General features: G+C 38.4%; 1 protein-coding gene across 1 annotated transcript in view; it reads left to right on the forward strand.

Annotated features, from left to right (window-relative positions):
* Positions 1-3,123: 3,123 nt before the first annotated feature.
* Positions 3,124-15,743, forward strand: part of LOC136298105 (macrophage mannose receptor 1-like) — a 32,818-nt gene continuing 20,198 nt past the window's right edge. Inside the window, exons 1-11 of the mRNA XM_066198577.1 lie at positions 3,124-3,185; positions 4,978-5,379; positions 6,516-6,689; positions 8,196-8,360; positions 9,281-9,394; positions 9,858-9,992; positions 10,995-11,177; positions 11,743-11,900; positions 12,564-12,677; positions 13,023-13,138; positions 13,439-13,587. Of these exons, the coding sequence (XP_066054674.1) occupies positions 3,128-3,185; positions 4,978-5,379; positions 6,516-6,689; positions 8,196-8,360; positions 9,281-9,394; positions 9,858-9,992; positions 10,995-11,177; positions 11,743-11,900; positions 12,564-12,677; positions 13,023-13,138; positions 13,439-13,587 (1,768 nt within the window). The 5' untranslated portion in view covers positions 3,124-3,127. The remainder of the gene's footprint in view (positions 3,186-4,977; positions 5,380-6,515; positions 6,690-8,195; positions 8,361-9,280; positions 9,395-9,857; positions 9,993-10,994; positions 11,178-11,742; positions 11,901-12,563; positions 12,678-13,022; positions 13,139-13,438; positions 13,588-15,743) is intronic.

The raw sequence follows: 15,743 nt of genomic DNA on the forward strand, positions 1-15,743 counted from the left end.
GCAGGAAGACATCACTCACCAGTTACGGTCACAGGCAAACTAGATTCTGCTTGGGGAAATTCCTTTAGTCAAATAACAATCAAATCAGAGTAGGATGGTGAAAAATAAAAATATTTCTGCTTAATTACTACATGCTTTGCGGTTGCTTTCACTATGTACGTGCAGAAGTCAAGAAAATTAATGCAACAGCCACAGTACTTTCACTCCTATGGTTTATTTCCCTAAATTAGTTCTTATTTTGATCCGTGTGGATTTCATTTTTCTGACCTTGTCAAAACAACTTTAAACTGTTGCCTTTGTCAGCCTGATTGAGAAGGATTATGACGGATTATGGCAAAGAGTGCCCATCCCGCTTGCTAGAACTTGACCAGAAAAATGGTGGGTTCATCAAAATATTCAATGAAATTTGGCAAAGCAAGACCAATTAATGGCATAACCCATGAGAGCAATGACCTTGCAATGAGCCCCCCATGGCTGGGGCTGGTCTGCAGGAGTGCAGGAGTGCAGGAGTGCCTTGGGGGCTCTCAGACACTGCAGCTGCTGCATGGGGCACACTTACCCTGCCCATAGCTGCTTTTTCATCAGAGCAGATCTTTGCTTGGAAGGGATCCCAAAGCACTGTAGGGTCTTTCTATGTCACTGCAGCAGTCTGTGAACACCTAACATCAGTGATTGGAAAATTATCACCTGCAAAGCCACTATGGCATGCTATCTCCCACTTCCTCTCCATTCAGACCTATCAGACAGGTGGGTATAAGGTGCTGTTGAGATTATGCTTTTCCCCTTAATCTTAGAGATAGTAGAAGTTTAATGAATTTGGTGGGATTCCAGGGAATCCTTAACAGGTCAACTTTTAAGCTATCAGTACTCTCCATGAGAGACTAGTGTTTGGGATGTTGGCATAAAAATTGAATTTTTAGTAACAGAGACTTGTCTAAATTCATGCTGGGGAGTACAACTTTGTTGTTAGCCCAATTTCTGTCTTTTCAGATCAGGAGTGGCCAACCTGCACTTCATGACTGGATGCAGCTTGCGGTGAGATTCACCTGTGAGCAGTGGCTAGGGGCAGGTGCCTGACATTGCCAGATTTCACAAGTGCAAAGGAACAAGAAGACAGTGCCACCTCCTGCCAGGTGCTCCCTGAGGTATGTGTCAGGTGCAAGAGACATAATTTTAACGTTTTAACTCTGCCTCTGCTCTTCCTTGGAAATCTCTCCTCCAGGATTTCAACAGCCTTGTGCAAGTTCCCCTTTGTGGGATCAGCGCAGCACCCCATAATTCATAGTACTGGCTCTAGGAAGAGAGGTGCAAGCACACCAGCTGTGTCTGGGGTATCAAGGATGCAGTGCAATTGTTCAGATTTTTAGCCCTAAGACTTGTCTGAAACCAGGCTGAAAGGAAACCAATGTTTGCTTTACTACCATGCTGAAGCTGGCTCTGGCATGGCTTAAGGTACAGAAGAGGCTGAAGAAAATGGATCCTTTCCTTTTTATTTCTTTGTTATTACCAAATGTCCAGCTGAGAAGAAAACTAAATTCTTCATGGCCTCATGTTGGACAGGCTCCAGGATAGAACAAGGCTGTTAAAATCCCTGGCAATATAAATGACAATGTATCTTTTATATAAATAGATCACATGCTGTAAGGAAATATTGTAAGCATAAGGTAGACCACTTAAGGCCAAAGAAAACTTGCTCATTCTAGGCAAGATCTTTAGCAGAAGAGTAAAAAAATTATGGTTTTAGATAAAATCTATTTTCCAGAAGAAGCAGTTTACTTTATCCTTCTTGTTAGTACATTTTGTTATCATCTGAAAAAGAAAATTCAGTTAACTTTGCCCTAGCATCTATACCTAGTGTTTTCTTGTAATTTCTTATTTAACTGTTCAATTTCTTCCTTTTATTTTAATCCCATAAATTTTCTCAGGGAATTAGCCCCTTTCTTGCATTGTCTTTCTTCTGAGCAGACAAGCAGGATCAAATCCTGTATTTGGGAAATGCAGTCATCTTGGCTCAAAAACAAGAGAGGATGACAAATTTTCCTGATATCGTACTTTTGCTACAGGTGCCAATCAGTATGTTATAACAGTTTATTATTATAATCATATCATATCATATCATATCATATCATATCATATCATATCATCACTAGTATATATTATTTATTATATTATTATTAATTATATTTTTGCATCACATACTTTTTTTTCCATTTAGAGGTTTTTCTAAACAAACCAAAATATTTCCATATTAAAAATCTGCTGTGATAAAATCAGTCCTTTACACAGCTATAGGGAGAGTTTACAGTGGCCAGGAATGGAGTATTGAGAGTGCTGTTTGTTTTCCTCAAGTTTCCATCTTTAAGTTTGGAAACAAAGTGCTGAGTGCTTGCCCGGGGTGGGATCTTGATCTGGGTAAAAAACAACATGTGGCGTTTCCTGAAATTGTGACTGACTTTTGGTATGGCTCTCAAACAAGAATTACTTCATAAGAAAAAGAAGCATTGGTTTTCCAATAAGTTATTTTTCACACAGTTTTCTAGTTGCATTTTGCAGAAATGTAGGATAATGGCAAACTCCTGTAGAAGTTTCTAATGCCCTGCAGAATGAATTTCACTTAAATCTTCTAAAATTCACTTCCGTCTCTTCTCACAGATGAAAATATGAGACTTCTCATATTTTTTTGATTCTGCATAGTTATTTTTTTTTTTTTATTCTGCATAGTTAAGCTGTAAGATTTAAAAGCTAAGGCTGATTTTCTTTCTTTAGTACTTCCTTGTTGATTTGATCCCACAAGCTCCACAGGTCTCCTCGGCAGAGACAATAGGAATGTAGTGAGATATAAACTTGTAACCACCTGCTTTTCCAAGGAAGCATGGTTTGCCCTCAGTGAGAAGTCAATCTTTTTTGAGGGTAAAATTTGTGCCGTGTGGTCTTGTTTTTTAGCAGCCTGGCATGTGACGGAATGTTTCCTTTTTTAGCACTCAGAGTTTTTACTCAACCATCCAGCCTGCAAAACTGAGGAGGACCAGCGCTGTCCTCTCTTCAGCAGGACATTATCACCAGCAACTCTCGACTCTCACCATCCAGGTTTTGCTGAAGGGAAGAAAAGGAAACAGCATTTACAATTATGTTCTCTGCATTCTTGTTTGTTCTCTCTCTTGTTCACAGTTCTTTGCAGCTGGTGGGTAAGTGCCTCCTGCTTGCTTGCTGTGAAGGCTCTTATGAAAGTGCTTCCACTCCTCTGGCTTTTCTGGGTGATTGTGGTTCTGTGGTGCTGCCAATATGTACATTATTATTTTGAGGATGGGGAACCTCTTAATGGCAGGCAAGAGGCAGGGGAATGATCTCACAGAAAAAACGAAATGGTTACAGAAAGAACTGGAGAGTCAATTCCTAATGACTTTATTCATATATAGTGGCACTATCATTTCAATGACCCCAGAAGATCAGACCTAATAATGATATATGTTTGAATGCCTTTGTAAAAATTTATTTAATTCTTCACTTCTGTGTTCTTATTTCTGAGCTGTTGGTGTCCAGGTAATGGTTGCAAAATCAGGGAGGGAAAATCTCCAGGAGTGGTGAAATGCAGAAATACTGGTAGGACATTAGGATATTCACAGATTATGGCTCTGAAGGGGTTTTATTCACTGTTTTGAACAGACTCACTGAATTCACTGACATTAATAAAGTGGATGGAAGAATTTTTTCTTAAATAAAATTGTCTGAAGTTTAGGAAGTCACTTGTGGAATTGCAGTATACAACACTACTGCTATATCTTTATCTGCACTTCTCAAACAGGTGGCTTCTGCAGGCCTGAACGTTTAAGGTTAAATCCTTTACCTTTCCAACTCCTGAGGATTGTCACAGATTTCCTCAGAGTATATGGTATTTTTTTAATCACCATGGTCTCCCTGCAGGCCAGAATAATTATTTTCAGTGTACTGTATATTATCAATTACATAGATTTAATTTTTTTGCAAGCTTTTTAAGGAAATGTCTTTAACCTCTTAAATACATTTTCATTAAATATGACACCCACTGCTCAAGACATGGATTAGGGACCAAAACTGGTTATGAATTCCACTAGTTTTGGCAGGAAACACAAAGTGAAAGACAAGGCAGCAGAGTAAATTCATAGGCATGGTTCACAACTGCTGCTGATAAACTCATCGCAGGACTGAAATTAGCTCCCCTATGTCTCTCCCTTACCTTGAAGCCAGCACTTCAGGCATGATCAGATAAACTGCCTGGAGAGCTAGGGATCCAATTTTTGGTGCAGGTGTACCTTCTAACTTTCACCAGCCTTTACCCACTAGCAAGTGTCAGATGCTAGTACTCCCCAGTCCTTGCTACTTTCTCAGACTGTGATTGGCTTCCCAAAGTCATTCCTGGCTCATAGCAGGGCATGGCAGATCTTGTATTCAGCATGGCTGAGGAGCCCAGAGTGACCCCTGAGAAACCCAGACCAGTTCACTCACATTTATATGACAAAAAGGAAAGGAAAGCTGGATTTAGGGGAGAAAAGGCAAACAGCTCAGCAAAGATGCCTGTGTACCCACTAGGAGACCTCTAAGATCTGGAAGGGTGAGCAAAGTTTTTAGAGGAAAGAGGTCTACAGGGCCATGCATCTGAGGATAGGTTGGATGGAACAAGGTAATGGTAATATCAGTGTGGTTGAGAGAATTCACTGACCTAAAACCATCCAAGAAACTGTGCTTAGCTCAGTTGCTGCTGCTGCCCACCACTGATGCACAGTATGGTGACATATAATCACAAGATACATTTTCTATTGTCTACTTCATTTTTAATCAGCAGAATTGATGTTGCTCTGGATCCTGTTGAAAAATACAATGTTTTTGTCTTACATGAATGCAATGACTTGTTCATGTGAATGGGAAGCAGAATCATATCGCTTATCCACTATACATATATTCTATATTAACTATTTGATATGTGTTGGGTTTTTTTTACAGACATTAAAACATTTTTACTATATAATAAAATCAACAGGCTCTGTCTCGAGGCATCTATTGCACAGTCAGTTAGAACTGCCACTTGCAATCAAGACAATGAATCACAAAAATTCAGGTGGATCACAGATCATCAGCTTATGAGTGTGAAACTGAAACTATGCCTGGGGGTGCCTTTGAAGAAGGATCAGGCCATGGTCACCCTGCACCCTTGTAATCAAAAAAGTGAGCTCCAGTGGTGGGAATGCAGAAATGAAAGCCTCCTTGCAATCCGAGGAAAAGATTTATTTTTCAGTCCTGGCAATGAAGAGCACGATAATGTTTTGCTAAAGAAGGAGCTGAGTGCAAAGAATAAATGGAATATCTATGGGGCCATGGATGTTTTATGTTCCCAGGGATATGAAGGTACAGGAAACTGATTATTTCATTCTTTGCGTTAATTCCTTTGTGAGTGTTAGAGTGTTTAGGATCTTTAGCTCTGACTATTCTGACTCCTTCAGTGACCATCAGAGTTTTAGAATATCCATGCACTGAGGTATTTAACTTTGAATTTAATGTTATATTTATGTCCAAGCATATATTATACATGCACAATTTTTAGTCTATGTATTATAGTACATTAGTATTTCAAGTACTGTCAATATTACATGTACTCTCAAAGTATTCTATAAAAACATATATTAGTATTACATATTAGTGAATATGTATATACATACTTACTCTCATACTATGTAAAAGTATTCTCTAAGGTCATTATTGCTCACCATACTATGTCATCGCATTATTAACAGAGCACATAAACACTGAGAAGTTTCTTACACAGTCAGCGGGATATGAAATTTACATCCCCATGAATAAAGCACAATATGGCTGAGCTGAGAAAGGTCTGAAAGTACTGATTTAGGTGGAGGAGGTATGGCTTTTTTGACTCAGCAAATGAGGATGCTCATGGAATAATTATAGCCACAAGTGCAATTACCTTTTTTGATTAGCTTGAGTCTGATTGTTCTGAATGGCTTTCCCACATCCAGAATGAATGCTTTAAAATCCTCCTCACATGATATTTGAATACTGAACTCTTAGCTTTGCATGTGGGAAGCTGCTTCACCGTATGCTATACTTAATTGATCACTGGAATAAAACCAGAGATAGATAGTCTAATATATGTTTACTTTTTTTCCAGGAATCAAGTCTTATAAATATTAGCTCCTGCTCTTGCACATGTTATATAAACCTTAACATTGTTTGAAATACAAGCATCTTAGGGTAGAGCTCTGGAGCCTTATTAAGATTACAAAAGCATCTTGGTCAGAAATTTAATTATAGACTTCATCTATGATATATTACTTTACATTAGAATAGCAATGCTCTAAAACACCTATCAGCAGCTGAAGTCTGGAAAAGTGCTGAAACAATTATTTCATGTTATGGGAACAGTGGAAAGTACTTTGAGGTGCAATTCTGCCACAGACGTTACTTTTCCCCTTAGTTTACCTTCATTTGTTACTTTTCACATTCATGTTATCATTTTGTCTTCTCAGAGACCTTCACGCTGCTGGGGAACGCTTTCGGGGCGCCGTGTGTTTTCCCGTTCCTGTTCGAGCGGCAGTGGTGGGCGGAGTGCACGGCGGCAGGCCGTGCCGACGGCCGCCTCTGGTGCGCCACCACCGCCGACTACGACACGGACCAGCGGTACGGCTTCTGCCCCTCCGGAGGTGAGGTGCCTGCCCCCTTCCAGCTCTCCTGGGCGTGCCGCTGGCAAACCAGCATGAGCAGAATATGATCATCTTCGTAATAACAACTCCTGACTTACAAGAATGTATTTTAGTATATGATGCACTGCCACATGCTGCAGGTCTCTATGCAAGAAAATGGCATGTTGCACAAAGATGTGAAGAGAGTGACTGAAGAGTAAAACAGCATTCAGTTCCCAATTACTGTGGGGGTGTTACTGAGCAGCACAATAATTCTAAGCTCCTTACTGTTTCCCAGCCAGGCTGTGTGCTGTTGTCACTGTTCTACAACCCTTCTCTGAGGCCTCCTGTTGTGATGGAAGTGGGCACGAAAATGAGCGCCGTACGAAGATTGATGTTGAAGCTAATGCTTTAATCTGCATGATTCTCATGAGAATATATTTTATTGCTAAAGTGGAATGTGTCCTCTTATTCATGCTTTTAAGCCCTGTTCATATTGTCCAGAAAGCAGCCTTTCCATCCCTTTGACGTCTGCCTGACATTTCTCTGCAATTTCAACCACTTTTATTTCTGTCACTTCCCCTTCTATCTCCCTTTATGGCTTGGAGAGCTTTGCATTCATGATGTTGAAATCTCCACCTGACACATCTCATCTTTCTTCTATATTTCTCCCCATGGCTCCTGTTCAGCATTGTCTTTTTTTTTTTTTTTTTTTTTTTTTTAATTAGAATGCTCTTTATTCCATTTGATTTAAAGTGGACTTTCAGTGTGGCACACATCCCTAGTCAACTGTGCTTTCCAGGTTCCTGCAAAGATACCTCACACACTGAGCCCTGAAGGTGTGTGACATAGGGTCATTGAATGATTTTCAGTGTTTTTGGAAGCTAGTCCCAGCGTTCAGTTCTTTATTAAAAGTTCCTCTTCATACTGACTTTTGGGAATGTTTGGAAACACATGATGTTATTTTGTGTTGTGCTTGATTGAGCATGCAGAGATCTTCAACAAATCAAAGATGCAAAGGTAGTCGGAGGAGAAGCATGATGCTGCTCAGCACCATTGCTGTGTGACAGGCACATCCAGAGGCCCTTTGAAAGGGGATGAGATTTATCTAAGAACTTTTTTGTTGCTAAATTCAGGTCTAGGGCTAGTTTTTACAGCTCTCAGTGGGAGCTGCTGTCTAGAGAGAGAAGGAGATGTTGCACATCTTTTCAAAATTTTCACCTGGGACTTCTGCCACGTACTCCATGCAATGCATTTTCCTATGCAATCAATTTCCTTATGGTAATTCCTGACTTGTCTCTCTTCATGGAACAGGAGGCAGCAGTACAGGCCAGCTTTACCTGTCAGCTTACCAGCCTTAATTTTGTCCTTCCCCATCTGATTGTAGTATTTTCAGTGGTCTTGAAAGAGCAGCCTGGGTAAAATTTAAGGAGACAAGTGAGAACCTCTGACACAGAATGAGAACCTGCAACTCAGTTTTCTGTTGGCAAGTTACTGTGACCTCTGTTCTTATTGTCCTTTCCACAGACATCATTTTCGACAGTACATGGACTACAGATCTGTCAACAAATGTACCCTACCAAATAAATGCTGACTCAGCTCTCACATGGCACCAAGCCAGGAAGAGCTGTCAGCAGCAAAACGCAGAATTACTGAGTATTACAGACATTCATGAACAAACATACCTTAGAGGTAAGGCAGTAAAGCAAACCCTGGCTTACATTCAGGATCTGTTCAGGCTGTCATAATTGCTAGGGATTGTTTAGTATGATTTTGGCCATTGCCTTTGGATCTAAATATGTGTGGGCAAGAAAAAAAATCTTTTAGAATTTGCAAGTTCATACCAAAGTTGCTGCCAAAGTTACATAGAATTCAAAGTATTCCAGCATCCTGCAAGTGTAACAGTTTGACTTCATATTTACAGATCTTATTTTGTATTAAAACATCTTTTTTTTTGGATGGAATAAAATATCCGGAAAAGTAAATTGAAGTCTTACTTTTGGTCAAAAGGAAGCTTCAAAAAAATTGAAAAGAAAGAATAGAATTATCGTTATTCCAAAAGAAGGATGTTTTATCCTTCATTATGCCAAAGGAAGGATGTTTTGTTTCAACTGCAGTTTTGACAGCTTTTTTTTCATTCACTTGCCAAACTGAAAAATGCCAGTTATTTATAGGTATCAAATTGCAGCTTTGCTTTTCCACAGATGGATGAAGGAATGATATGGAAGAAATATTTTTTATTTGTTTTAAGGATTAAGTTAACTTCTAACAGATTTATTTTTATTGTTTGTATTTTTACTCTACCAATGATTCTACTTAAATGTACAGAATATAGCCTATTCTGCAGATACAGTTTTGTTTTGGTTATACTCTGTGGATATAACATGTGTTCATTTTGCATTAGTTGATAGAATAATGCAAGGAGTATCTGGTTTTTTGCCTTTTTACAATATTCAAACTTTGGCATATTTGAATTTATTAGGTACCATAATATCTACAGTTTTTTGCAGTTAGATATTTAGGAATTCCAAGTCTTCCTAGAGACATTGTAAGTGACCATTGCTAATACAAAAGAGATTTATAAAATAATTTATATTATTTTTGTAATTTAGAATTAACAGAAGGTACATATTCTGCACTGTGGATAGGACTCAACAGACTGGACTTGAGTAGTGGATGGGAGTGGATTGGAGGCAGCCCTTTCCAGTACTTAAACTGGGCTCCAGGTAGATGTGACTTCGTTTGGTTTTGTATTTCCAAAGACAAAATATACATACCTCAAATACTGCTGTAAATTTTATTATCCGGTAGATATGCCGTAAGTAATTTAGCTTTTCTTGCTTTAGCTTTAGAAAAATCTCTTTTTCTATAGCAATATAAGACAGAAACCTTCAGTGTGTTGCAAAAATATTTTAGCTGTGAAAGCAGCACTGCCTGTCCCAAAAATTTAGTCTTCCATTTCTTGACTAGCAACTAAAGTATGAGTTTACAGGTTTGTATGCATTTACCTAACTTACACACTGCATTTCATACGGACATTTCCACTACTGGAGACATACATTAGCTCTTGCCAAAGGTGGGAAAGCCATGACCTCCATCATTTCATCCAGGAGTGTATTTTAGACCTTAGGGCTCTGTTATTCTTTCAGAAGAGTTCATTTTTTTTTTCTCCCTGTACTTTTCCCAAAGGAAGCCCATCTCCAGAATCTGGAAAGCTCTGTGTGGTTTTGAATTCTGAAATAAAAGCTAAATGGCAAAATTGGGAATGTGATCAGAAACTTGGTTATATTTGTAAGAAAAGGAACTTTACTTTGGTTCCTTCAGGTACGTTGCTATATATTGATAATTAAATTAGAAGCTGTTATCTGAATCGTTCAACATATTGACAAAGATGAACATAAGAATTTTATTAGAAATAGAACTAATTCTTGTTTCTCTGGTTTCTTTTTACAATGATTTCAACCTTTCTAATCTGACCTCCAGTTCCACAACACACAGATTGAAACAGATAAAAGCAAAGAATATCCAACTAGTCCCTTCTGTCTGTGTTTCAGTGGCCAGGTCTCCCATTTAAGTACACACAATGCTGACCATCAAAAGGGAGAACAACCCAAAAATTACTTCAGAAGAGGGACATTAGTAAATACAAGCCCAAGAAAGAAAGAAAGAAAGATGCATAACTTAGTGTGATTTTAAGTCATTCTCCATGACTTGTGGTCAGCCAGCATCCAGATAAGCAAGTTCAGAGCTCACTGCAGAAGTGGGGGAAGACCAAGAGAGTGGAAGATTGACACACTGAAGTGAGAAAAGATATGTGAAGTGTATGAAGGTTTCCCTGTTGGTGTGACCCTATGTATCCATCTAGCTACAAGTTTGTGTTGATGACTTTTACTCTATCAATATACTTAATCCTTTAAAAATTTGTAAACCTTCTATGTTAGTTGCAGATAATGTCTGATTTCTCCTATCTGAAAAATAACTACTAGGTGATACAGAAGCTGATAAAATTAATAAATTTAAAAACTAACATGTTTGATCAATACATTACAAAATTAATATATTTGTTGCAGACATTTGACTAAACTTAGAATTTTTATTAAATATTATTTGTATTAAAAAGCCTTCCTTTTCCAAGCAAAAAAATTGCATCATTTACAGAATCACATTTATGTCTATTAAATTTTGTGTTCATATTTTCCTTATGATGAGAATTTCAAAAGATAATTCTTAGTTTAGAACTTTTGCACAGATGAAATGGAAATATTTTCAGTGTCATGTACCTTGCATGGCAATTGAAATCCTCTAAACCTTGGTACGTGTTCCTAGGTGACCTTGGAGCTGTTACCTGCCCCGATGGATGGGTGTCCTATGTAGATCACTGCTATAAGATCTTCAGGGACAGCAAAGGATGGGAAGGAGCTTTGGCCTCTTGTCAGAAGGAAGGGAGTCACTTGGCCAGCATCCAAAGCCTTGAGGAGCACAATTTTATGGTGTCTCAACTTGGGTACAGTGAGTATTTCCAGGGGGTCTCTTGTCTTTGCCTGTACGGAAAAAAAGACAGCTGAATTGATAGTTCCTGCTAATTATGGATGTTGAAAAAACTGATTTTATTTATTGCCAAAGAAATTGATGTAGGTCTGGGGGGCTGGGCTTAGGGGCTTTCTTTATATTTTTCATGTTTTTGAAAGAAGCTTAAAGCATTCACACTCCAAATTACATAAAACCAGTATTTTAAAATTTGACCATGCAATGGAACTGAAAAGTAACTATTCAGATTTGTATCACACCATTGTGATGTATCAGCATTAGGCTGGTAATTCACACCCACTGTTATGAGGAAGAAGAGCAAAATTTTTTCATCCAGTGCAAGGATTTCCTTACAGCCTAATTTTCCAAAGCATACAGTCTTTATTTTAATATATATGTGAAAATATTAATTTATAAAGGTATCATATAGCATACCAAATAATTTTATGCTTCATAAATTTATGAAAGGAATTCTATGTCCAAAGCTTAATGGTTGGTGCTGTGAAAAGGGCAGAGTGTCAAAAGATATCTCTGTTTCCATCCCTAGATCCAACAGACAAGCTATGGATTGGGCTGAATGACCGTAAGGTTCAAATGTACTTTGAGTGGAGTGATGGTACGCCGGTGACATACACCAAATGGCACCTGGGAGAGCCATCCACTACAAACAACAGGCCAGAAGACTGTGTCCTGATCAAGGGCCAGGTGACATTACTCATTACATATTGTACTTCTATATTAAAACTAACTAATAAAAGAATAACATGCTCTGTTATTTCAGCAAATGGCTAAGGCCAGAGAAAGAGATGTAGGGATTGAATTAAATGAGATTGAGAATGAGACTGAGTGTGACCTTGAAAAAAAAAACATGTCTGCATCACTGGTGAAATATTCTCTTTAAGTACATCTGAAAGTCACAAATTAAATTATCAGGGCTACAAAACAGGTCTCTGGAGGTATTTTGAGTGCATTCTCTCCTTTTTCCTCTGGTGATAATGATGGTATATGGGGATCTCTGATTCCTGCTGGCTCCTCGTTGCCTGCTCGTTTGCCATCCCATAGCACAACAGCCTGTGCAGGACCCAGCACAACGGGTCAGGCAGCAGCTCCATGCACCCTCCTCCCTTCTTATCACTGCCAGCTGTGGCTATCTTGCTATATTGCTATAGCCCAGTCTAATATTTCACTGAATGTGAGCAGATTTGGTTTTGATATCGTGTAGGAAAATTGGATAAGGAAAAAAATTCCATTAAAAAAATAAAAGGAGGAAGAAGACAAATAATTTTCATTATAAACCAAGACATTATCTATCTTCTTTAGATTATTCATCTTTATCTTCTTTTTATTTCAAACCTTTTCCTGACACAGAATGGATACTGGGCAGACCATGTCTGTGAGAAGAAGGCCGGTTACATTTGTAAAAGAAAAGGTACATCAAAAATAGACGGAGAAAAAAAAATTACTGCTGCAGGTTGCAAGAAAGTAAGTATGTGAAAATGGAATGTCAGTTTCTCAGATGAAATAGGTACATTGTCAGAGAATCAATTAGAATTATTTGAATTATTTGTATTATTTTAATAAGGGTTAAGGAAGGGTTTTTTTGTTTTATTTATTATGAAGTTTCTCCCTCTCTCTTAGTTACTCCAAACTTTAGAAAACCATTTACAGAAACTGCTTAGGAGGAATCTGTAATTTCACTGAAAAAAGTTTCTAATTCATAATATTCATGGTCATTGTGCTTCATTCATTTTTAAATGGCTGACTTCACTTAATACATGATATCACAATTATTTAAAATTTTATGGAAATCCTAAAACCATATTACAGGGCTGGAGAAGATATGGGACCTACTGCTATTTTATTGGACATGTTCCAGCAACATTTTCAGAAGCAAACACCACTTGTGAAGGAGAAGAAGGTTACTTAGCCACCGTTGAAAGTAGGTATGATAATGACTTTTTCTTTGCTTTTAAATAGGAAAAGATTGTATTTTATGAAATATTCCTAGGAAAGCTAACACAGCACTAAGCAGCAAAATGGTTAAGTAACAGATGAGGTGTCTAGTTGAATAGCAAAAAAGTTTTGCTTTCTTTGTTGTTTATATAGAATCTGAATCCTATGTAGGGTCTTGTCCCCCAGTTTGAAGCAAGGAATAGGAGAAAAAGTTCCATCATCACGTTAGACTAGTAGGATTTGGGTAAGAGACTTTGTTTTCTCTTGTGTCTTTGTGATGTCTTTTACAGGTATGAACAAGCCTATCTGACTAGCCTTGTTGGGCTGAGGCCTGAGAAATACTTCTGGCTTGGCCTCTCTGATGTGCAGGACCGAGGCATTTTCAGCTGGGCCAACGGTGAAGCTGTCTCCTTCACGCACTGGGATGCAGGAATGCCTGGTAGGTGCTGTGATGAGGGATGGTGGGTGCTCTCTGAGATTGTGGTTCCTATTTAGGTTGTATGAGTAACATCCTCTGATTTTTATGTTTTAAATTTTTGGTGTGTTTTGCAAGTACTTGCAATTTTCAAGTTTCATAATCTAATTTCAAAGGGAAAATTTTAAACTTCAGTTTTATATTAGTTTATATTATCTGATATATTTACCCATAAGATTAACTTTTGGCCCATCTTCATGGGGAGATAAAAGGAGTAACAAATGTGTCCTGAGATTATTCCACACTTTGGTGAAAAAGTTAGCCTGGGAGAAGAGTTTGAAACAGAGCAACTGTAATATGGATTTTAAGTTAGAATTCCAAACCCAAAGTATCAAAAATCACTGTGCCATTATTTTTTTTAATGTGTGATACTAATTAAACTGCATTCATGGGTTCATCCTGTGCAGAAGCACAGAAAACAAAATTTTTTTACGCCATGAGGAAATCTGCTCTCCATGGGATATACTATGTTCGTTTTAGTCTTAGATCATTTTTCTGAAGACTTTCTTGAAAACCTTCAGTGATGTTAGAAAATATAAAATAAAAATATTAAAAAATTATGAGAGACAAAGACTAATAAAACCTCAGCAAATTTCATAAGAAGTAAACTTGCCTGAGTTTATCGCCTGAGCTGGGACCAAGGTCCCTCCCCAGCTACAACCCCCACACTCTCACAATCAGACAAGGTTTCCTTAACTGCTTGAACCAAGGTTTCCCCAGATTTTTTGATCCCTAAAATAATTCAATCATGGTGCAGTAATAAAATCACAGCTTGAGCTGGGTGCCTCCAAGGAGGGGGAGGTTCTTGAACGAAGGAAACCCTGGACTTTTTTACCCTTACAGTCTAAATGCAGTGGTGTCTGGGCTCCTTGGCCCCTGCTGAGCCTTTGGGTGTCCGGTCACCTGGCTGGACCACTGGTGCCTGTGCCCTTTGCTGTGCCAAGGGTCAGCACCAGTTCACAGCCCATTGCCTTGGGTCCCACCACCCAGAGCTCAACCTCCAGCTGCCACTCCAGCCTGCAAACCAAACTACCTGCAGCAAATGCATTCCTCAACAATCAGGCTGGAGCAGTAAAAGAAAATCCGTTTCTTTGCATCTGTGTTCACTGAGAAGAAAATGGACTTTCTGAGCTGGAAACTTTCTTTCTGAGGATATCTTTGGAGAATCTGTTTCAAGCTGAAACATCAAGAAAATAGATCATGGAGGAAATTGATAGCATGAAGTCAGGACTAAGCATGGCTCCAAATCTTAAGATTACGTGAAACAAACCCTTCTCTTTAATGTGTAACTTCCTGTGAAAGCTGCCTTGACATCTGAGCTTTGCAAAAAGACAAATTTAGTTACAGGAGATGTGGGGAAATTCAAATGAATGAGCCATTAGTAAATTAGCTGAATCTGTAATAAAGGACATATAGTGGGAAAGATACATAAAATCACTTCTGGAAAGGGGGGTCATGCTTATAGAAATCTCAGAGCTTCACTCAGAAAGTGAAAGCATATGAATGAGGGAAATCTAGTAAGTGTGGTCTATCTCAATTACCAAAAGCCTTTCAGCTAATCTGACCTAACACCGAAAAACTCTTATATGAATAAAAATATTGATAAAAAGGCACTGACTAGAAGGTGGATTTATTTTATGGGGTCTATTTTTACTAAGGAAGTAAAAACTGTTGGTGTTCGCCAACAGAACCCCATAATGACCATTGCCAAAGCCCATGCTGCTCAATATATTTGCGGACCATCTGGAAAATGTGCAATAGTGGGGTGACAAGATTTGCTGATGAGAGTAAATTATTTCTGATAGCAAAGATGTGCCTGTGAGAAAACTCAGGACGGTATCAGGAGAATAAGTGACTGAGCATGATCAGTAAAACAGTAGATGAACTTTGATTCAGGTAAAGGATGCTCTTAGGAACAAATACATGTCTTGAATTCCCATAAAATGATGAGTTTATAGCTGAATTTAATTTCGGCTCCTGGAACCATGGTAGACAGAGCCATTAAAACATCAGGTCTGTGCCCAACAGAAATTTAAAAAAAACCCAAACTAAACAAAAAACCCCCAAATAAAATGTTAAAAATACTTAGGGAGTTAAGTAAGAGCACAAATAAGCCATTG

The sequence above is a fragment of the Chamaea fasciata genome, unplaced genomic scaffold (genome assembly GCF_029207755.1).
Source record: "Chamaea fasciata isolate MVZ Bird 193981 ecotype frontalis unplaced genomic scaffold, bChaFas1.0.hap1 SCAF_1, whole genome shotgun sequence".
NCBI classification, from domain to species: domain Eukaryota; kingdom Metazoa; phylum Chordata; class Aves; order Passeriformes; family Sylviidae; genus Chamaea; species Chamaea fasciata.